The sequence below is a fragment of the Salvelinus sp. IW2-2015 genome, linkage group LG32 (assembly GCF_002910315.2).
Source record: "Salvelinus sp. IW2-2015 linkage group LG32, ASM291031v2, whole genome shotgun sequence".
NCBI classification, from domain to species: domain Eukaryota; kingdom Metazoa; phylum Chordata; class Actinopteri; order Salmoniformes; family Salmonidae; genus Salvelinus; species Salvelinus sp. IW2-2015.
The window spans coordinates 10,233,578-10,256,990 of record NC_036871.1 but is presented as its reverse complement, the minus strand read 5'-3'; the positions used below and the strand labels follow the sequence as shown (position 1 = coordinate 10,256,990).

At 42.4% G+C, this 23,413-nt stretch overlaps 2 protein-coding genes across 4 annotated transcripts; one reads left to right on the top strand and one right to left on the bottom strand.

The window, feature by feature from the left end:
• Positions 1-702: 702 nt before the first annotated feature.
• mrpl34 (mitochondrial ribosomal protein L34) lies at positions 703-2,560 on the bottom strand. Its single transcript, XM_070436658.1, is given in 3 exon segments — positions 703-1,102; positions 1,104-1,223; positions 2,438-2,560. Coding segments are annotated over 3 exon segments (330 nt in total). The 5' UTR covers positions 2,450-2,560; the 3' UTR covers positions 703-904.
• A 4,553-nt stretch (positions 2,561-7,113) lies between these two features.
• LOC111957307 (protein ABHD8-like) lies at positions 7,114-23,413 on the top strand. Of its 3 annotated transcripts, none has more exons than XM_023978117.1 (5): positions 7,114-7,457; positions 16,943-17,739; positions 18,160-18,330; positions 20,572-20,788; positions 21,024-23,413. In XM_023978117.1, the coding sequence occupies exons 2-5, from the start codon at positions 16,952-16,954 to the stop codon at positions 21,237-21,239; spliced, it is 1,392 nt and encodes a 463-aa protein (XP_023833885.1). In that variant the 5' UTR covers positions 7,114-7,457; positions 16,943-16,951; the 3' UTR covers positions 21,240-23,413. The 3 variants fall into 3 exon arrangements, with proteins under 3 accessions (XP_023833885.1, XP_023833886.1, XP_023833884.1); XM_023978118.1 differs by lacking the exon at positions 7,114-7,457 and adding an exon at positions 15,824-16,318; XM_023978116.2 differs by lacking the exon at positions 7,114-7,457 and adding an exon at positions 15,824-16,400.

The following is a 23,413-nucleotide window of genomic DNA, read 5'->3' as shown; positions in this document are numbered from 1 at the left end:
GCAAGAGTGTACAAGGTGGTATTGAATGTGTCACTGTCACGTCAAATTTCTCTCGACCTACATTGTAAACTTTCATTCATAGGCTAGGTTGTGCAACCTCATGATGTTTAGCCTAAACCTATCGCTGTTACACTGAACTGGGTGAATGGAATACGAATGAGTCATCCAACATGCTGTAAGAGAAATAAGGCCACGCTCATGATTTTTTTCACGTCCTCCCTCATCTTAAATGGCACTGACCGCCACTGCTGCCTTCATATATCCAATAACTCAGACATCCAGCTCTAGACAAAACTGGACCAACAAGTCTGCAGGTTCTTAGATTACMTAATAAATCAGACTTTTGTGAAATCATAAAGTTTTCCTTACAAACCAGAATGTTGAATAAAATGACATCTGAATTTGGTCCTTCAGCCACTCAACATTTTTGACAAAATATACGTAGGGAAAGTGTTGTTTGCCCCACTTTTTAGAGCGCAGGTACTACCGTTGAAATGTATATCGCCTGGACGTCACCTGCAGACGTTGGTTACATGCATGCATCACGTGCATGTACTTCCATCTTGTGCATGTGCCTTTGGTCATGAGCAAACAAATCTTGATTGCTACACACAGAGACCCACGTTTCGAAGTCAGGTTAATAATACTTTCCTGTGATATTGTGTCTAAAATTTCTACSAACACCACAGACAATCAACAGAGTAAGATCAAATGAAGTTTATTCAACATTCTTACTTGTAAAGGGAATGTTTTAATGTAAATGTGCATGGAGTTGCCTACATAATTGGAAGGCATCGCCACGTTTCGTGCCTATTTTTTTGGCATCTTCCACTTGGTAGTAAAACCTGGGCACCTTTGCACCACAACTTTGATAAGTTTACTGGCTAAATAGTCCATTGGGTGCTTAGTGTGAGAGGGATTTCCGTCCTTTTAGCATCCTACGGAGAATCACCTCGATGCCACCCTGCGTGCTGATCCTCTTGATCCAGCCGTGGGTCCGCTTCCGCTTTATATTCTTGGGCTGGTACTCTGTGCCCCGCTTCCCTGTGCGAACCTGCTGGTGGTGCCAGGGGAGTTGCTGGAACACTCCTGCCCCCTCTGCCTGTGATGTGAGAGGACCACACCGAGAAGTCAGGGGAGGTACACTGGCCCGGGACAGAACCCAACCACTCAGTGATCGCGGCTGGGCGCCACTGGATCCTGGAAGCTGTAGTGCAAAAATCCTGCTGGATAATAAGAGTATGAAATGTCAGTTTCATGATATAACCATGTAAACTATTCAGCAGAGTGCTAAGGCATTCAAGCTTTAGGAAAATATGGCTGCTGGTTTGTGAAAGTTTATAACTAGCTAGCTTAGTTTGCTTTTTAATGCAGACTTGGTCATAAGGGTTAGTTAGAATGTGTTCATGGATAGCTAGTTCACTCAAAGTTCAATCATTGGAAGGAGAATACAAGCAGGCAATATTTGTCTGATTTATCAGGCTGTAATTCACAATTAATTGGTATATACAGCCTGAAACATTGGCGTGCAAAATCATGTAAAGGTTCCTTACAAGCCAGAATGTTGAGAAAAATAATAATTTTAACTTACTATACCAGTTGAAATTTGAGACAAAATATCCACAGGAAAGTATCTCTAGCTACAGATTGTACACCAGATAATGTGATATAACCAAATATTTTTGGTATCCATTACTGGAAGTTACAGGTTTGCCTATACAAAACGGTGCTATAGATTTTTCAACTAACCTGGTATTGGTGATACTATCTTCGTTCTCGATTCAGCCAAATATGTATCTTCAAAAATGTCTTTGTCCAGTTGCATTTGAATTTAGAAATTGATCCATTATATATATWTTTTTTTTAATTGCTCCAAGAAGTAATCCAACATTGTCTATTTCAAAGACAGGTATCATGACATGCAGCCCTTTGGAGTGGACACCCACCTGTCTCTAACGATAAGATTTGAAATAGAGAAGCTGGCGGCGTGCACCTCGTTAGATTACTTAATGGATTTTTTATTTTTTTTATTTTACGTTTTATAATGGAACATTTTCTAAATTCAAATTCACCACCTGCAACTGGACAGGGATATTAGATGATAGTAAGTTCAAATGTACATTTTATTCAACATACTTGGCTTTTAATGAAAATGAACAGCCTGATTAATCACACAAGCAACATATTTGATATGGTTAGTGGTGCGTGTAATTAAACTAGCTTCGTTACAGTCGAAGCCACAATCAAACGCGCGAAGAAAACATGCAACACTGCTGCAGCATGATTTTGGTACATATCTAGCCCAAGAATGTACTGTTAAGATGTACATATCCAGAGTTAGCCTAGCTAGCGCTAGTTATCCGAGGTTGAACCTCAAAATACCTTGCCATGACTTCTCAAGCATTCCATTTTATATTCATTTGACGAACGTAATTACCTTGTGGAACATATCAATCCACGAAACCGGTAAACCGACGACCTTATAATATTCATTATATACAATATTCACGTTTTTTTCACTGACATTGAAACAACATGAACGCACAGGTTCTAAACCAAGAATTTATTCGAATTGCGAAATAGCCTCGTTCCATCCAGAGCTATGATTGGCTTGCGTTTTTTCATCCAATCAAAATGCGTCTTACAGATACGAGCCAAATATTTCACCAGATGTATACTGTATTATTATTTATTTTTTATTCTGGATGTATAAATATGAAGTATCCGGTTGGCATTTCCACTCACTACAAAATATGCTCCACGGTATATGATGAAGTCAGAGCGTACCCAGGGATAAGAGGAAGCCCAGTGGCCGTCAGTTGGAGAAGATGAAGCGAGATGGATTTTGGCCGACATTCTGCAAATTTTCTCAACCGTGAAACACTTGATTTCCATACAGTTTTCTGTTTCCAACACTAGAATCTGTAACAGAGTGGACTGTATTTTGTAGACTTTACCCATTGCCAAAGTAAAACAAAATTGCGTTGTTTAGAAGGAATTCAAGGGCCAATTGTTATTGCACACGCGCACTTAAATGCTAGAACGTGCCAATATGATCACACTAGCGCGTGCTTGGCTCCTGCTTGCTTGTTCTGCCCACTATGGGTGCGTTCGTAAATGTACTTCTGGATATCTACTTACACACCCTATGATTAATTTGCTCCCATTGTAAACGACAGGCTCTGGTCTATCTTGGGTTAGTTATACAAATCTTTGGCAATTTTTTAAAATTTGTCTTCATTGGGGGTTTTATGGCAGACTACATCCAAAAAGTTGTATTGCAGCTGCCTACTGTGCGGAATGAAAAATAAGAAGATCCTATAAACTACAAATACTCATTAAAACTACGTGAAAATCACTMATCAAAATGCTCCCTCCTTCATCTGTTAAATCCTTAAGAGTCTATTTGTCAGACCGTGAGACATCCCGAAAATCTGTATTTTCGTGAAAACGTCTGGTGCATCCGAACGGTTTGGCTGACAAAACTAATATGACCACTCTATGGAAAGGGGAGACCCAGGAACACAATGGTTTTCTCCGGACTCGTCTGAAGGTAACCATACAAATGAATGAAAGTATGGAGGTAGATTTGTGCCAACAAAAGTAAGGGGTTAAATATGTGTCAAAACACATTTCCTGAGCTTTATTATAACTCCTAGATATAGGACACACACTTAATGTTTTTTGACTGTCTTTTTTGCAATTTATGAACGTGTTATTCAATGCGTTACTATGGGCAATAAGGGTAAAAACCTAATTCAATATTTTATCAAATGCATTTTATACTTGAAGGAGTCCTAAAATTCTAAATGAAATGGCTAAATGATCCATGGTATGACCATCTTTAAAAAAAAATCCATATGTTAGCTTAGTAGAACCAATAAATTATCCATGTCTGGTCCCTACACAGGCTTAGGAGCCCGTTGCATTGATGACAGTTTGCGCACACTTGGCATTCTCTCAACCAGCTTCACCTGGAATGCTTTTCCAACAGTCTTGGAGTTCCAGATTCCAGGACAGATTTCCACTGGTCTAATGTCCATTGCTCGTGTTTCTTGGCCCAAGCAAGTCTCTTCTTCTTATTGGTGTCCTTTAGTAGTGGTTTCTTTGTAGCAATTTGACCACGAAGGCCTGATTCACACAGCCTCCTCTGAACAGTTGATTTTGAGATGTGTCTGTTACTTGAACTCTGTGAACCATTTATTTGGGCTGCAATTTCTGAGGCTGGTAACTCTTATGAACTTATCCTCTGCAGCAGAGATAACTCTGGGTCTTCCTTTCCTGCGGCCGTCCTCATGAGAGCCAGTTTCATCATAGCGCTTGTTGGTTTTTGCGACTGCACTTGAAGAAACTTTCAAAGTTCTTGACATTTTCTGGATTGACTGACCTTCATGTCTTAAAGTAATGATGGACTGTTGTTTCTCTTTGCATATTGGAGCTGTTCTTGCCATAATATGGACTTGGTCTTTTACCAAATAGGGCTATCTTCTGTATACCACCTCTACCTTGTCAYAACACAACTGATTGGCTCAATGCATTAAGGAATGAAATTCCACAAATTAACTTTTAACAAGGTACACCTGTTAATTGAAATGCAATCCAGGTGACTACCTCATGAAGCTGGTTGAGAGAATGACAAGAGTGTGCAAAGCTGTCATTAAGGCAAAGGGTGGCTACTTTGAAGAATCTCAAATATAAAATATATTTTTATTTGGAAATATATTTTTATTTGTGGAAATAAATTCCACAAATTAAATTTTAACAAGACGCACCTGTTAATTGAAATGAAATAATACCTCGAAATGCATTCCAGGTGACTGTTACTTCTATTCCTGCTCCTCCCCTCCGGCGTTCGACGTCGCCGGTTTACTAACCACCTGTCCTGGCATTCATCATTACACGCACCTGGCATTAATCATTACTTGCACCTGTGCTTCATCATTAGGCACACCTGGACTCCATCACTTCACTGATTACCTCCCCTATATCTGTCACTCCCTTAGTTCTAGTCCCCAGGCAGTATTGACTATATGTTTCATGTCTGTATGATATTCGTGGTTCTTAGTTTGGGCCATGGTCCGTTTATTATTAAATCCACCACCTGCACTTGCTTCCAGACTCCCAGCGTCTATGTTACAGTGACTACCTCATGAAGCTGGTTGAGAATGCCGAGAGTGTGCAAAGCTGTCATCAAGGCGAAGGGTGGCTACTGTAGAATAGTAAAAATAAAGAAAAACCCTTGAATGAGTAGGTGTCCAAACCTTTGACTTGTACTGTATGTAAATGCATTTATTTATTACCATATATTAAAATATTTTCCATATGACTGAGATTCTAAGATTATTTTATTAGGGCTACTATTAGCCTCATCGAGCACCTAGGGTACATGAAAACAACGAGTATGGCTACGCCAGACTACTGAAGCCTATTACACATGTGGGAACCTAGTTATTTTATGCTAATTTAAATAAAATGTTATGCCTTGTCTTTGAGTATTCATGTCTCGGAATAATTTAGGTCTGAAACTTCAGGGCGTTTCATGGCCTCCAGTAACAGTTTGACAGGCAGATGCTTTTCTAATGACTCTGAATATCTTTTGTAACATTTGACTTAGAACAGATTAAGAATAATACAATTTCATACCTTAAATCCTGCATTTCTAGTATTGTAGCCAACTTGTCAGTTTCATTTCTTGTATGTGCACAGTGGATTTTTCTCATATTAGACAGTAGGGTAAACTATTTGAATTCAATCACTTTTTGACCGCACCCCTTTTGATTTGAACAAAACCTTCCGTATAAATCTGCCCATTGTAGAAGCGTTCCGAAAGTTACTTTTTGGACCTGAATGCCAAAACATTCACAAGATCAAGGTGCTCAAAGTTGACCTATTTTGCATACCCCACCATACCATGAGATATCCATGTCTTCATCACTAGAAAATCTAAAAAGTTCTGCTACTATGCTCTGGCTTCTTGCTCCCACCACAACCCCAGCCTCCTTCTGTTAGGTTCTGTGTTCCTGCCGGGGAGATTTACCGCGGTCACAGCCTGTAGGCTATTTTATCGCCACTCGGTGAGCCTGAAAAAAGAAATAACAGTTATTCACAACATATTTTATATGTAATATTCTGTGTTAACAGGATGTGTTGCTACAATGACAACTGCATTCAAATATCTAATCATGTTTTCCAAGTATCTATTTGATACAAATCTCATGAGATTTACCATTGTATATTTAAGAAATGAACAAGAGAGTACAACAAAGTATTACAGTATGATTAATAGTAATTGCTTACAGGCTTCTTCTCCTTTCTTCTGCCTCAGTGCTCTCCAGAGTCCCTGGAAGCAGATGGTTCTTACGGTTTTCTTCCTCCCACCTGTAGCAGTGGAGAGGYTGGTGGAGGACAGTTCTTTCTCTGCTGCCTTGGTCTCCCCTGCTACAAGGCTACTCCGAAGGAGTGCATGTTTCCACCAGTGGTCAGCACCTCATCACCATAGGCTGCTGCAGTGGGGCCTCAGCCAGAAGCATGCCATCCTGAGGGGCCACAGAGCTTACTGGCAGCTCTCTGGGGGAGATGGAGGGAACCCCAGATGTTTTGGTGTCGATGCTGCTTATGGAAGGGAATCTCCCGCTAAGTGACAGGGAGCTGTCATAGGCAGTGTAGGCATACTCATCACCCTTAGGGAGGTCCACTGGTCGAGGTCATCTAGGTATAAAATTTTTTTTTTTAACTCTCTGGTGAGGTCTGGACTGAACGAAACACCATGGCAACACATAAACAAAAAACGGATTTTGGCGTTACAAACCAAGAATATTATCATCCATGACTTTTTTCTTTCAGATATCATCGATAAAAAGTATTGATGCATATAAGGCTACATTCGAAGTTTTGCATTTATATTATAGCCTATTTGGTATAGTTAAATTGCATGGTAACTAACACACACACACGGTATGGGAATCTGTTGTTAGTTTACCCACTCGGGCTTAGCAACTGGAATACAAGACATCCTATTGGCTTTCGTAGGACTAAGGTTTGTAGCCTATTCGCTATCTTTCTTGTCATTCAAATGCAGAAGGAAGTTGACAGGAAAATTCCGTAGATGCTGAGTACAACCAGAATACAACAAGACCAGAAGGGTTGGTAGAATCTCGCCAATCTGCGCAACGCCGAACGATGCTGATCAAAAGAGCATTGATCTGTCATCAGCATGGGCATTTTAAAATGTAAATTGGCACACTTACCTAGTGTGCATTACTTAGATTTAAAGCCTTATTATATTTGTTGATTAGTAAAATGTAAACCATCTGCAGATGCCCAATTATCATATTGCAGATTGCTTTTGAATTATACCAATGCAACAGATTTTCAACTGCAGTTAATTATTATCAACCTATTGACTAGCGTCTTATGGAAGAGGAGCATCCTATTTCTCATCCTTAATCATCAGTAAGGTAAGGATTTGGTTAGAAAATAGGCATATGCATTAGCAAACGTTGTATGGCAATTACTGGGTATAGGGTTTTATGTTGATACCATACCTAAAACAGAATATTTGAGATTTCATAATGGGAATTCAGATAAATAGATGTCAATCATAATGTGTTGGCATTGTGACATACATTGTGCAACACACTCAATATTGATTTATGTTGTTGATATATATAAATATATATCACTTCCCATAGGCAACAGTAGTGTCCAGTCCAGTTTGCAAATGGTTAAATCTTTCATAACAGATTTGACAAAATAATGTATGCATGCTCATTTGGCTAAGACTTCATTTGTCTGCTCCTAATGGTACATTATGTAATTTCTGATGTTTACAGGTAGTGTTATGCCCTAGTACCAACATAATTCAACTAGTTATGAATTACACATTTGTATTTTGAATACTGTACATATATGCATCAGAATGTATTTATGTACTGTGTGGGTGGAAAAGTAGATCACATAGTGTACCAAATGTGTGTTAAACATGACGCTTGGATAATCAACCTAATTCTGCATTGCAGATCAAATAGTAAAATGGCTGAATAACATGGTTGAGAGAATTTAGGGCAGTCCACTGGAAAACTCAATCATATTCAAGTTTCACTTTCATATTCAACCTTAATATGACAGTGGGATTTAAATGGCAAGGAACGTTGAGTCGGATGGCCTTTTGCATTTTAATCTCTGGTTGTGGAGTAATGTAGTGATCTTGGAGGGTAGTGCAAGTCTCCTCGCAGTTTAGCAGTCATGCGCTGGTTCATTGCAAGAGTGGCCATCACATCCCCTGGAGGAAAGTCCACCTCCAACATACTTTCTTTTCAGGCTTATATCAAACCTGATATGATTAGATGATGATAACCTCAATATGATATCGGTTATTACATGAGATACATACAGTATATGTGTATAGACATGTATGCCTGTAGGTCATGTCTGGGCTTTCATAGTGCTTACACACATATTATCCAGTATCCTGACTCCTAAACGTATTGCAATGATTTAGAGGCCAGCTGTGTCTAATGAATGTTGTGATGGTAGCATTTGAACGTATGATTAACGACGCGCTCACTGCTCCTAGACCCCCACCATTTTGATCCGCCAAGGAAGGGAAATCACAAAATTCACATGGCTCATGAAACAGGATAGTACAGGATGCACCGACCTTCACAACACTCTCAATAAATTATCTCTCTCTCTYTCTTTCCCCCCTCCCTCCCTTTTACCTTCTCTCCTTGCCTCTACCCCTCTCAGCCAGACATTGATCCCTGTGTGCCATTTCAATATGTTAATGAGCTCCCCTGTGTGTGGATGCATAGAAACAGTGAGCAGTAAGCTGCACCTCATGCAGAGGCATCATTTACCAGGATCAATGCCCCCTCCTCTCTCCCCATTACCATGACCTGCTTTCCGATTTCCCATATGTGTGTTAAAATGAACTTCATTAACTTTCCTTTGCTCACTTGCCTGTGCACCTAATTTTCATTGTTTTTCTCGATTGCGTACAAGCATTTTCTGGAACAATGTTGTCGATTTTCTAAACAAAGTGCACAAGACACTGAGCTCTGTGGCCTTTTGCAAAACAACAAATGCGTTTTTTCAAAATGTAGTTGCTTTCTCAAAACATAAATGCATTCATCAACACTATATTATACCGTTAAAATTGCAAATACATTCATCAAAAGATTAACGCAACCATACTTATTTCTTGAGTCCAAGCAGACAAAACAGAAAGTCAAGCCTGTCTTTTAAAAATCCAAGTAGAACAATAAAACATGTTTTGCATTCACTAATTCATGATGATCAATGTACATCTATCCAAAGGTGCAGCATCATGGGCAATAATTACTCTCCTTTCATACATATTTCACCAAACCTTTCCATACACATCAAATCAAATATTATTCCTGATAGAAAACAAAAAGCAAACACATTGTGTGCAGGATTCATTTATCGGTATCATCACAATCCAATTCCATGTATTCATTACATAGGCTGGTTTGCTCATAGTTTTGTAGACTTTCCATTGGCGCACAGAAACACAATCCACAATAGAAATAAGGAAATATGAATACAATGGAGAAAAACAACTGATATGAATGTATAGGCCTTAATCCACTAAGCAAAGCTCTATAATGTAAGTTGATGTTGGAGATGATGCAGATGACTTAGTAGTAACCCAAAGTTACTTAGAAGTAACCTAACTTCATTTTCTGCATCTCTATTAGTACACAATATTGTAAAAAAATATATAATAACTTGACATTCCCCATTGCCTAGATTCCCCATTTTCCTATATTGTACATGGTATGACACTGATGAGGTGATTTAGAATTTTGTGCAGTAGCTTTTACTTATTGCCGGATCGGTAAACACCATATTGCACATATTTCTCTTATGATGAAACAATGTGTTAATATTCTGTGAACAAACATTTAGGAATTTGTATTTAAAGTTTTGCAAAAGGTGGTCTAAGATATGAAAGTCAGGTACAAAAGCAATAAAGTTATCAGAAGGTCTGTAAATGTATTTGAGCATTTGATTATTGCAGTTCTGCTGTAGACACAGTATGTTTCAACACAGATCCAAAATCTTGTGAGCGATTGAGAAAAACTGTAATAAACTTCGCTAGGTCAGCAAATAACACACTTGTATACCGGAATTGTAATATATGCATGAAGCAGTTTTATCTGCTGATGTTCAGGATTTGTATGGCACACATTACACAGGTGGACATTTCAATTACAGTACCAGTCAAAAGTTTGGACACACCTGTGTCTCTAGTGCATGTCCACAGCCCAGTACGTCCTGTGCCAGCACCCCGCAGTTGCCGGGCTAGGGTGAGCATCCAGCCAGGAAGGGTGGTGCCAGCTCTACGCTCCAGACCTCCAGTGCGCCTCCTCGGCCCAGTATATCCTGCGCCGGCTCTACGCACAGTGTCTCCGGTGCGCTCTCACAGCCCAGTGCGTCCTGTGCCAACGCCCCGCAGTTGCCGGGCTAGGGTGAGCATCCAGCTTGGACGGGTTGTGCCAGCTCTGCTCTCCAGACCTCCAGTGCATCTCCACGGCCCAGTGATGATCCATGGCGCGAAGCCTCCAGTGATGATCCATGGCACAAAGCCTCCAGTGATGATCCATGGCACAATGCCTCCAGTGATGATCTGTGGCACGAAGCCTCCAGTGATGATCTGTGGCACGAAGCCTCCAGTGATGATCCNTGGCACGAAGCCTCCAGTGATGATCCGTGGCACGAAGCCTCCAGTGATGATCCGTGGCACGAAACCTCCAGTGATGAGTCATGGCACGAAGCCTCCAACGACGGCCTCCAGTCCGGAGCCTCCAGCGACGGTCCCCAGTCCGGAGCCTCCAGCGACGGTCTCCAGTCCGGAGTCTCCAGCGACGGTCCCCAGTCCGGAGCCTCCAGCGACGGTCTCCAGTCCGGAGCCTCCAGCTACGGTCCCCAGTCCGGGGCCCGCAACGAGGGTCCGGGCCGGCAACGAGGGTCCCCAGTCCGGGGCCCGCGGCGAGGGTCCCCAGTCCGGGGCCCGCGGAGAGGGTCCCCAGTCCGGGGCTCGCGGAGAGGGTCCCCAGTCCGGGGTCGGCGACGAGGGTCCCCGCACCAGAGGCGCCGCCAAAGTGGGGTGAGCCAGAGGTGGAACGGGGTCTACGTCCCGCACCAGAGCCGCCATTGCGGATAGATGCCCACCCAGACCCTCCTCTATAGGTTCAGGTTTTGCGGCCGGAGTCCGCACCTTTGGGGGGGGGGTACTGTCACACCCTGACCTTAGAGAGCCTTTTTATGTCTCTATTTGGTTTGGTCAGGGTGTGATTTGGGTGGGCATTCTATGTTCTTTATTTCTAGGTTTTGTGTTTCTATGTTTTGGCCGGGTATGGTTCTCAATCAGGGACAGCTGTCTATCGTTGTCTCTGATTGGGAATCATACTAAGGCAGCCTGTTTTGCTACCTTCGGTTGTGGGATGTTATTTTTTGTTAGCTCTGCATAGCCTACGGAACGTGACATTCGTTGTTCTTTTGTTGTTTTGTTTGGAGTTCGGATTTAATAAAGAATCATGAACACGTACCACGCTGCACCTTGGTCCACTTCTTCCGATGAGCGTTACAAACATACTCTGTTTCACGGAGACATGGCTAGCTGGGGACATGCTGTCGGAGTCCATACAGCCAACAGGATTTTCAGTGCATCGCGCTGACAGAACACTAACATCTCTCTGGTAAGAAGAAGGGGGGGGGGGGTGTATGTTTCATGATTAACGACTCATGGTGTAATTGTAACAACATACAAGAAGTCCTTTTGTTCACCTGACCTAGAATTCCTCACAATCAAATGCCGAACATATTATCTCCCAAGAGAATTCTCCTCGTCACATTCGTGTATATCCTGGAAACCATATATCCTGAGGATGCATTTATTGTAGCTGGGAATTTTAACAAAGCTAATCTGAGAACAAGGCTAGCTAAATTCCATCAGCATATATATTGCAGTATACGAGCGAGTAACACACTCTACCACTGCTACTCTATGCATACAGGGCCCTCCCCCGCTCTCCTTTTGGCAAATCAGACCATGACTCCATCTTGTTGCTCCCCTCCTATAGGCAGAAACTAAAACAGGAAGCGCCGTGCTTAGGTCTATCCAATGCTGGTCTGACCAATCGGATTCCACTCTTCAAGATTGCTTCGATCACGTGGACTGGGAAATGTTCTGGGTAGCCTCAGACAATAACATTGACGTATATGCTGACTCGGTGAGTGAGTTTATAAGGAAGTGTATAGGAGATGTTGTACCCACTGTGACTATTAAAACCTTCCTTAACCAGAAACCGTGGACTGATGGCAGCATTCGCACTGAAAGCACGCACCACCGCATTTAACCATGGCAAGGCGACTGGAAACATGGCCGAATACAAACAGTGTAGTTTTCCCTCCGTAAGGCAATCAAACAAGCAAAGCGTCAGTATAGAGACAAAGTGGAGTCGCAATTCAACGGCTAAAACACGAGACGTATGTGGCAGGGTCTACAGACAATCACGGATTACAAAAAGAAAGCCAGCCCCGTCGCGGACATCGACGTCTTGCTCTCAGACAAATTAAACAACTTCTTTGCGCGCTTTGAGGACAATACAGTGCCACCGACACGGCCCGCTACCAAAGACTGTGGGCTCTCCTTCTCCGTGGCCGGCATGAGTAAAACATTTAAACATGTTAACCCTCACAAGACTGCCGACTAAGACGGCATCCCTAGCTGCCTCCTCAGAGCATGCGCAGACCAGCTGGCTGGTATGTTTACGGACATATTCAATCAATCCCTATCCCAGTCTGCTGTCCCCACATGCTTCAAGATGGCCACCATTGTTCCTGTTCCCAAGAAAGTCCCTGTTCCCAATAAAATGACTAGTCAAGGATCATATCACCTTCACCCTACCTTTCACCCTAGACCCACTCCAATTTACTTACCGCCCCAATAGGTCCACAGACAATGCAATCGCCATCACACTGCACACTGCCCTATCCTATCTGGACAAGAGGAATACCTATGTAAGATGCTGTTCATTGACTACAGCTCAGCATTCAACAACATAGTACCCTCCAAGCTCATCATTAAGCTTGAGACCCTGGGTCTCGACCGTGCCCTGTGCAACTGGGTCCTGGACTTCCTGACGGGCCACCCCCAGGTGGTGAAGGTAGGAAACAACATCTCCACTCCGCTGATCCTCAACACTGGGGCCCCACAAGGGTGCGTTCTCAGCCCTCTCCTGTACTCCCTGTTCACCCATGACTGCGTGGCCATGCACACCTCCAACTCAATCATCAAGTTTGCAGACGACACTACAGTGGTAGGCTTGATTACCAACAACGACGAGACAGCCTACAGCGAGGAGGTGAGTGCCCTCAGAGTGTGATGTCAGGAAAATACCCTCTCACTCAATGTCAGCAAAACAGAAGAGATGATCGTGGACTTCAGGAAACAGCAAAGGGAGCACCCCCCCCCATCCACATTGATGGGACAGCAGTGGAGAAGGTGGAAAGTTAAGTTCCTCTGTGTACATATCAACAATAAACTGAGATGGTACACACACAGACAGTGTGGTGAAGAAGGTGCAACAGCGCCTCTTCAACCTCAGGAGGCTGAAGAAATTTGTCTTGTCACCGAAAACCCTCACAAACTTTCACAGATGCACAATTGAGATCATCCTGTCGGGCTGTATCACGCAACTGCACCGCTCTCAACCGCAAGGCTCTCCAGAGGGTGGTGCGGTCTGCACAACGCATCACCGGTGGCAAACTACCTGCCCTCCAGGACACCTACAACAGCCGATGTCACAGGAAGGCATATAAGATAATCATGGACAATAACCACCCGAGCCACTACCTGTTCACCCCGCTTCCATCCAGAAGGCAAGTTCAGTACAAGTGCATCAAAGCTGGGACAGAGAGATTGAAAAACAGCTTCTGTCTCAAGGTCATCAGATTGTAAACAGCCACCACAAGCACAGAGAGGCGGCTGCCTACCTACAGACTTGATATCACTGGCGACTTTAATAAATGGAACACTAATCAAATCAAATCAAATCAAATGTATTTATATAGCCCTTCTTACATCAGCTGATATCTCAAAGTGCTGTACTGAAACCCAGCCTAAAACCCCAAACAGCAAGCAATGCAGGTGTAGAAGCACGGTGGCTAGGAAAACTCCCTAGAAAGGCCAAAACCTAGGAAGAAACCTAGAGAGGAACCAGGCTATGAGGGGTGGCCAGTCCTCTTCTGGCTGTGCCGGGTAGAGATTATAACAGAACATGGCCAAGATGTTCAAATGTTCATAAATGACCAGCATGGTCAAATAATAATAATCACAGTAGTTGTCCGAGGGTGCAGCAAGTCAGCACCTCAGGAGTAAACGTCAGTTGGCTTTTCATAGCCGATCATTAAGAGTATCTCTACGCTCCTGCTGTCTCTAGAGAGTTGAAACAGCAGGTTGGGACAGGTAGCACGTCCGGTGAACAGGTCAGGGTTCCATAGCCGCAGGCAGACCAGTTGAAACTGGAGCAGCAGCATGGCCAGGTGGACTGGGGACAGCAAGGAGTCATCATGCCAGGTAGTCCTGAGGCATGGTCCTAAGGCTCAGGTCCTCCGAGAGAGAGAAAGAAAGGGAGAAAGAGAGAATTAGAGAGAGCATACTTAAATTCAAACAGGACACCGGATAAGACAGGAGAAGTACTCCAGATATAACAAACTGACCCTAGCCCGACACATAAACTACTGCAGCATAAATACTGGAGGCTGAGACAGGAGGGGTCAGGAGACACTGTGGCCCCATCCGATGATACCCCCGGACAGGGCCAAACAGGAAGGATATAACCCCACCCACTTTGCCAAAGCACAGCCCCCACACCACCAGAGGGATATCTTCAACCACCAACTTACCATCCTGAGACAAGGCCGAGTATAGCCCACAAATATCTCCGCCACGGCACAACCCACTAGTCACTTTAATAATGCCACTTTAAGAATGTTTACACATCTTGCATTACTCATCTCATGTGTATATATTGTATGCTGTATCCTTCACGATCTATTCTTTACTATCTATTGCATCTTAGCCGCTCTGTCACTGCTCATCCATATATTTTATACTTATATGTTCTCATCCATTCCTTTACTAGATTGTGTGTATTAGGTTTAGTTGTGGAATTTGTTAGATATTAGGTTTTGCTGTGGAATTGTTAGATATAACCTGTTAGATACTGCTGCACTGTCGGATCTAGAAGCATAAGCATTTCGCTACACTCACAATAACATCTGCTAACCATGTGTATGTGGTATAAAATAAAATGTTATTTGATTGAATTTAGACATCTCCCCTCACTGTGAATAAATAATGTATCAATCTAGAATATGAATCCGGGGTTGAAGGTGATTGGAGGTGGGTGAGTGAGAGAGGGGTGGACATTAATCAGAGCTCTGCCATTATTTGTTTGTGTGTGTGTGTGTGTGTGTGTGTGTGTGTGTGTGTGTGTGTGTGTGTGTGTGTGTGTGTGTGTGTGTGTGTGTGTGTGAGAGAGAGAGACATGTATATAAGTCAATGGTGGGACCTTGGAGTGAATACCAGGAGAGAAATATATGTGTTGATTAAAGCCAGTGTGTCAGGTCAGCTTTTATACGAAGGGTTTCCACAAACTCATCATTAGAAAAGCCTCCCTTCTGTGTAGGCAACACTTTTCTGAGGATTGAAAATGGCTGCCGCAGTTTTCCCCAGACCTCACCGACTGTAGCTATGAGCATGATCTAATAATATCGGTGAACGTTGTTGACTAGAAATGCAATTCAATCAGATGTCTAGCGTTTTAGGGATCATAATCTGTGAGCATAGGTAGATCATATACTCCAACTTTACATAAGATCATTTAATAATAGAACACAACCAGCAGTTTATATTCTGTTAAGTTAGCGGAGACACAGTAACATAGGAAACCATGAAGCCTTTATCTAAGTTCCAACACATACTGTAGATATGACACTTCTGTTCTGCTTCCCCTTGATAATCTGTGTGTCTATATTTAAACCGTGTGACATGAAATTCTCAATTTACCAGACTGCCAAAAACCTCTTGAGCCATGACTGGACATAACCATCCTGGGAAAGACCCTCGTCTGGTGTACTAATAACCAAACTCCGTTGGCACATGTAATACATAGAGTGAGCAGTTGGCATGAACCCCGCTGTGCCATTGCTGACATTCTATTTGTACTCTAGGGACCAGGGGCCATTTTGGAAGAGCCGTGACCATTCTTAGTTTTTTGACTAGGTCAGTATTTCAACGCATGTATTGTGTTACTGTTGTCTATGGACTGACTTTGAACCCAATGTTAAACTGGTCATTTATGCTGGTGAGTTTTTTAATTGAAAGCTTCATTATTGAGAAACCCTAGCTTGTTTATCATGGAGCAAATGTCAGGTTCAAACGACTGTTTTGTCGTTTTTTCGTGTGGTGAATTGTTGTGAGAGCCAGTGGTATCTCTTAGTTCAAAGATGTCTGTTGATCTTTGTTGTCTGTTAAGCCTACCAGATCATTCCTATTATGTGTTGTGATGTATGGGGAGAACATGTGTACGGTCAGAACAATAATGGAAACTCACACCACCCCTCCTGGGGCACTTTTTACTGTTTTGTTCTTATATTATGTTTGTTGTAAGTTCCAACCTAAGACTTTGTCTCAGACCAAAATGGGGACTGTGTTGTATTTTAGTTACATGAAATAACTAATGTTATTCACAATATTATGCATACAAAATACTTACCTCATGTTCTTACCACAGTACTTACCCATCCAATTGAACATTTTGTTCTTTTTTCAAGCATAATCAATCAAGTTGTGTTGGTTTTGTTAAGATTGCTCATTGACATTCCTCATGGGTATGTGTCTCTGCAGGCAGGCACCATGCTGACCAGCATTACAGACGGGATCCTGTGCTGTCTGACTGGGAAGGCTGCCAGCCTAGTGATGCCCGTCGAGTCCTCCGAGCCAGCTGACACCTTTGAGTTTGTGGAGGTGAAGCCCGGGAGAGTCCTAAGGGTTCGCCACATCATCCCTGAGCGCCAGTCATCGGTGGTAACGGAGGAGGACCAGGTAAAGGAGCCAGAGCAGGAGAAGGGCAGTGGAAGCAACAACAGCAGCAGTGTGCACTGCAAGCGCAAGATCACTGTCTACCGCAACGGCCAGCTAGTCATTGAGAACCTGGGTGACGTGCTGCACTCGCAGATCCTCCAGTGCCAGGATGGAGACCTAGAGCCCTGTAGCACCGTGGAGGTGGAACTGGCCGACTATAAGGAAGTGCCCACCTCCCCCGAACCCAAACCCACGCCTCCCCTACCCACGGTCGGGGATCAGAAACCCGCGGCACCTCCTCGCCGGCGCCATCGCAAGCCTAAGCGCACATTGATGATTGACTCGGAGAGGGAGATCTCCAGCTGCAAGGGGACGCACTCGGATGTGGCGCTCTTTTTCGTACATGGGGTAGGCGGCTCKCTGGACATCTGGGGCAGCCAGCTGGACTTCTTCTCGCGGCTGGGGTATGAGGTCATCGCCCCTGACCTGGCGGGCCACGGGGCCAGCACAGCACCCCACATCACGGCGGCCTACACCTTCTTTGCCCTGGCAGAGGACATGCGCGCCATCTTCAAGAAATACGCCCGTAAACGCAACATCCTAGTCGGGCACTCCTATGGGTCAGTATGCTTGCTTCTCTGTTAAAACGAATGGTCAAGTATCATCTTATGTCTTAGGTCAATTAACAAAAGGAATATCATGATAGTTAAGGAATTACAGTATTTGAACATGCCCTGAAACACACCATAAACTGGTCCTGACTATGTCTGAAGAAGAAGAACCAATCCGAGAGCAGGGTTATGACGATGGCATGATGGACCAATCAGAGAGCTGTGTTATGATGAAGTCATGATGAAGCGACCAGTCAGAGAGCAGGTTATTCGATGTCATGATGAAGGACACATTAGAGAACAGGGTTATGATGATGATGAATGGACCAATCAGACAGCAGGGTTATGACGATGTGATGATGAATGGACCAATCAGAGAGCAGGTTCCCAAGATGTTATTTTCACTTGTTTGATTATATCCCTTTTCAGGGTATCGTTCTGTACCTTCCTGGCACATGAGTATCCAGACCAGGTTCACAAGGTGGTGATGATCAATGGAGGGGGGCCCACAGCTCTGGAGCCCAGCCTCTGTTCCATCTTCCAGCTGCCTTCCTGTGTGCTGCACTGCCTCTCCCCCTGTCTGGCCTGGAGCTTTCTCAAGTAAGTAAATCATCCCATCTCTTTGTAGACAAAACAATATTGCAGTGCAGACAAAACAACAACCCATTGCTAGACAAAACAACATTTTGTAGACAAAATAACAACACATCGCTAAACAAAGAGAACACCAATCTATCGCTGTAGACAAAACAAAACCAAGAAACTCTTCATACAAAAAGTATACTGTACACTAGGGTTCCCGAATAGTTGGCTGCCCACAAGGAATTGTATTTGTCCCCCCCCCCAAAATAGACTGCAAAACATTTGTGCGCCAGTTCACACAAAAGTTCACGTGAAAATGTGCTCACATGGTTGATGATATTACTAGGTTAACTAGCTTGTTCTGCGTTGCATGTAATCGATGCGGTTGCTGTTAATTTATCATCGAATCACAGCCTACTTCAACTTCGCCAAACGGGTGATCATTTAAGAAAAGCGCATTCGCGAAAAAAAGCACAATTGTTGCACAAATGTACCTAACCATAACCATTAATGCCTTTCTTAAAATTAATACACAAGTAAAAAAAATGTAGACCTGCATATGTAGTTAAAAGAAATTCATGTTAGCAGGCAATATTAACTAGGGAAATTGTGTCACTACTCTTGCGTTCAGTGCAAGCAGAGTCAAGGTATATGCAGCAGTTTGGGCCGCCTGGCTCGTTGCAAACTGTGTGAAGACCATTTCTTCCTAACAAAGACCGTAATTCATTTGACAGAATTTTACATAATTATGACATAACATTGAAGGTTGTGCAATGTAACAGCAATATTTAGACTTAGGGTTGCCACCCATTCGATAAAATATGGAACGGGTTCCGTATTTCACTGAAAGAATAAACGTTTTGTTTTCGAAATGATAGTCTCCGGATTTGACCATATTAATGACCAAAGGCTCGTATGTCTGTGTGTTTATTATATTCGAATTAAGTATATGATCTGATATTTAAGTCGCTCTGGATAAGAGCGTCTGCTAAATGACTTAAATGTAAATGTAATATTTGATAGCGCAGTCTGACTGAGCGGTGGTAGGCATCAGCAGGCTTGTAAGCATTCATTCAAACAGCACTTTACTGCGTTTGCCAGCAGCTCTTAGCAATGCTTGAAGCACAGCGCTGTTTATGACTTCAAGCCTATCAACTCCCGAGATTAGGCTGGCAATACTAAAGTGCCTATAAGAACATCCAATAGTCAAAGGTATATGAAATACAAATGGTATAGTGAGAAGTAGTCCTATAACTCCTATAATAACTACAACCTAAAACTTCTTAACTGGGAATATTGAAGACTCATGTTAAAAGGAACCACCAGCTTTCATATGTTCTCATGTTCTGAGCAAGGAACTTAAACGTTAGCTTTTTTACATGGCACATATTGCACTTTTACTTTCTTCTCCAACACTGTGTTTTTTCATTATTGAAATCAAATTGAAAATGTTTCATTATTTATTTGAGACTAAATTGATTTTATTTATGTACTATATTAAGTTAAAATAAAAGTAGTCATTGTTCATTCAGTATTGTTGTAATTGTCATTATTACAAATATATTTTTTTCTCTCAAAATAATYGGCCGATTAATCGGTATCGGCTTTTTTGGGTCCTCCAATAAATCAGTATCAGTATCGGCGTTGAAAAATCATAATCGGTCGACCAAGTTGATAAATCTCATAATTTTTCTGAAATTGCGCACGCAGATATTTACGCAAAGGTTATACATGAGGCCCCAGGAAATCAGCTCAAAGTTATTTTAATTTAGGAAATCTGTTCCCAAGTTTTCACGCGCATAAATAGAGACGCATATGTGATCGTATCCCCATGTAATCAAGATTTGAAATTATTCTGTTTTTGTCAAATAATATATCTGTTTGGGGTTCTTGCGGTACCTTTTTTGTAGTACACAAGTTATTTATAACTATGTTCTGGCTCCCTGACCATCCAAGGTAAAATCGTCCCACGGCTGAATGTAATTGGGGACCCCAGATGTACACTGTCAATGCTTAACTACTACTGCATACACAAAGTAAGAGGAATTTACACAGAATTTCAAATATCAGATAATACTGATGCCTTCCAACTGGCTCATTCATCCCCCCTCCTCTCCCCTGTAACTATTCCCCAGGTAGTTGCTATAAATGAGAATGTGTTCTCAGTCAATTTACTTGGAAAAATAAAGGTATACAAAAAAAATATATATATATATATCATTGACCTACGAGTCTGACCTCTTTTTCCAACATGTTCAGGGCTGGGTTTGCCCATCAGGGAGCCAAAGAGAAGCAGCTGCTGAAGCAGGGCAATGCCTTCAATGTGAATCCATTTGTGCTGCGAGCCATGATGAGCGGGCAGTATTGGCCTGAGGGGGATGAGGTGTACCATGCTGAGCTTACTGTGCCCATCCTGTTGGTGCACGGCATGTACGACAAGTTTGTRCCTATGGATGAGGACCAACGCATGGCAGAGGTAAGGAGACACAAATGAATGAATACCAATCCATGTGAATTTAGTTCAGATGCTCTACTACTCATGAACGAAAGATACATTATATCAATTTATGTTTTATGATGTGAATTATGAACAGTTCCTATCATGTCACAAGCCTGTCATCTTCAATGACTAATATTAGATTGAATATGGTCAATGTGATCTGTACCACTGTTTTGTATCTTGATTGTAACTATTATCCTTTTTATTTTAGATCCTTCTGTTTGCATTCCTGAAAGTCATTGAGGAGGGCAGTCACATGGTGATGATGGAGTGCCCTGACACAGTCAACACCCTCCTGCACGAGTTTTTCCTATGGGAGCCCGACATGTCCAAAAAGGACACAGTTAAGACTGATCCTGACAAGACTGTTACGGTCAATGGCGTTGTCGTCCARACACCAAAACCAAACAAGCCCATGGACAAATAACCAGTAAGGAGTTTCATTTTACATGAGCAAACCCAATCCGAGGGCCTGTCTTTGGCWGGTGGCATGTGGTCTTAAGGCTGCTCGCAGGCTGAGAGCTGTTATTAACCGGGCCAGAGTTGGTTGTTGAAGAGGAGGGGATGCAACTGGTGCGCCAAACTAGAGTGGCATTTGAATGGGACTTAGCACTGTCGAAAGAAGACAGGAAATTATGGAAAGGAGAGAGGCGGAATCTAATACAACGACAGAGATGGGTGTTTCKGTTTCCCCTTTGACAGCTGTCTGTGCTGTTTGTAATGTGGTGTTTGTAATCAGATAGACCTTGGGTCCAGAGGATGTTTTTAAAACACAATATCCATTCGTAATGCTCTGAAGTACCAAACTTGGGTTGGTGAGTGGGCCATTGTCAACCAAAGTGAGGAGGGCATGACTATTAAATGGTCTGTGGATTGCCTTACTATCTATCGYCCATTATCTTGTGAATAATATATCACTGCTGATTGGTGTCCTCCTGTCATCAGTTTAAAGTTAAGGATCTTATAAGACTGGGTCCATATTATGGATTATCTTCAAGGGAACCATTAACTCAATAGGATARCTGAGAAACTATCCAGATAATGCTAGCCAATGGGTGACTGTGGTGTGTTATGGGAGTAAGATCAGCCAGTTTGCATGAGGTCATCCTCAATAATCATCCCCTATTAAGCAGGTTATAGACTCAAGTGTTGACTGGATGGAAGTAGTGGTGAATGGATTGGAAATTGTTATGGCAAATAAACATGCAATAAGTAATTACATAAAGTATGTTGCAGGCATAATAAAGACATACAGCACACCACACACCTAAACAAATTCACCATACAATTTCAACAGCCTCATCAAATATCATCACGCCAAAGGAAAGCTGTTAAAACATATCCTTGTGCAAACTACGTATCTGTCAGTTACAGTCAGCATCTGTCAACTTTGCTGTACACTGTGCATTAACTCACGCTTGAAGTTTAGGGTATCGGTTTGCTTTTGAAACCTAATGATTCATCTATGCACAACATGGAGTGTTTTGCCTTAAGAACATTTTGCGTGTGTTGTCCAATGTTATGTATTTAGAAACCTATGCTTACTGTATGTGTCTACACTTGCGTATGCATTATCTAACCTAACTGGACCATTTGAAGTTGTTTCATGAATGGGCTTTTTAAGATATTTCGAGGAATTTCTTGACAACATACTTTGACAGTCGAGAAATACAAAAACCTCCCGTGTCCTCTGAGAGTATAGTCTAAGGGGCATTATGGACAGAGAAGTTGGACCAAAGCTTTAGTGATATGTAGTCATTTATTTAATAATAGTGATGCCAGTTATTAAATGTCCAATCTTGCAAGTTCAACTCGTTTTACCTCAGAATTTGATGTAACACCATTTAGAATGATGTTGTTCTCCAGTCTACAAGCTAGTGTAGCAAAGCATTTTCCTCCACTGCCCTCCAGTCAATCTGTATGTGCTTACTGCTTGCAATGTCAAAGGTCAACCATGATAAGCTAAAGGACATAATGTTATCAGGTGCTCATTTGTGAATGTTTTCGTGTCTCATAATGAGAATGTGTGATTAATCTGCGATTAAGAAGTATGAAGTACAGTAAGGTATTTTCCCGGTTCGGTCTTTTCGACTGCTGCACACTGTTTATTGCATATGCATTATTCTGAGAAAAGATGCAGGATGATAACGCAATTTCAACAGAGAAAAGAGGAGTTATGAACTGTAGACTAAGATAATGTACTAATAAGTCATGGAAACAAATAGGTTGAGGAACAAACTAGTTCGCCCCAGCTGTTGAAAAGAAAATGAATTCATGTGGACTGTCCACTACCATGAAGTGCTTCTGATGCAATGTCTGTTTTTGCACTGTATAGATTGATCCAACAGCAATATGGACTGCAGGGCGCGCGCACATTAGCTTCCTCCACTAAATGTATACAAATCGGTCAGTGTTCCTATCCAGTGTGCTATCATTTGTGGTTCAAAATGTTTGAATGTAATTGATGCATTTATTCATGGACATCAGAACATCATGTACTGCCTGAATGTATATGCATATAAAATTCTGATATATCGAACTGTTCAATTGAGTGTATGAATGTGCCTTTCCTGGCATGAATTAAAACAAATGTTTGCATTA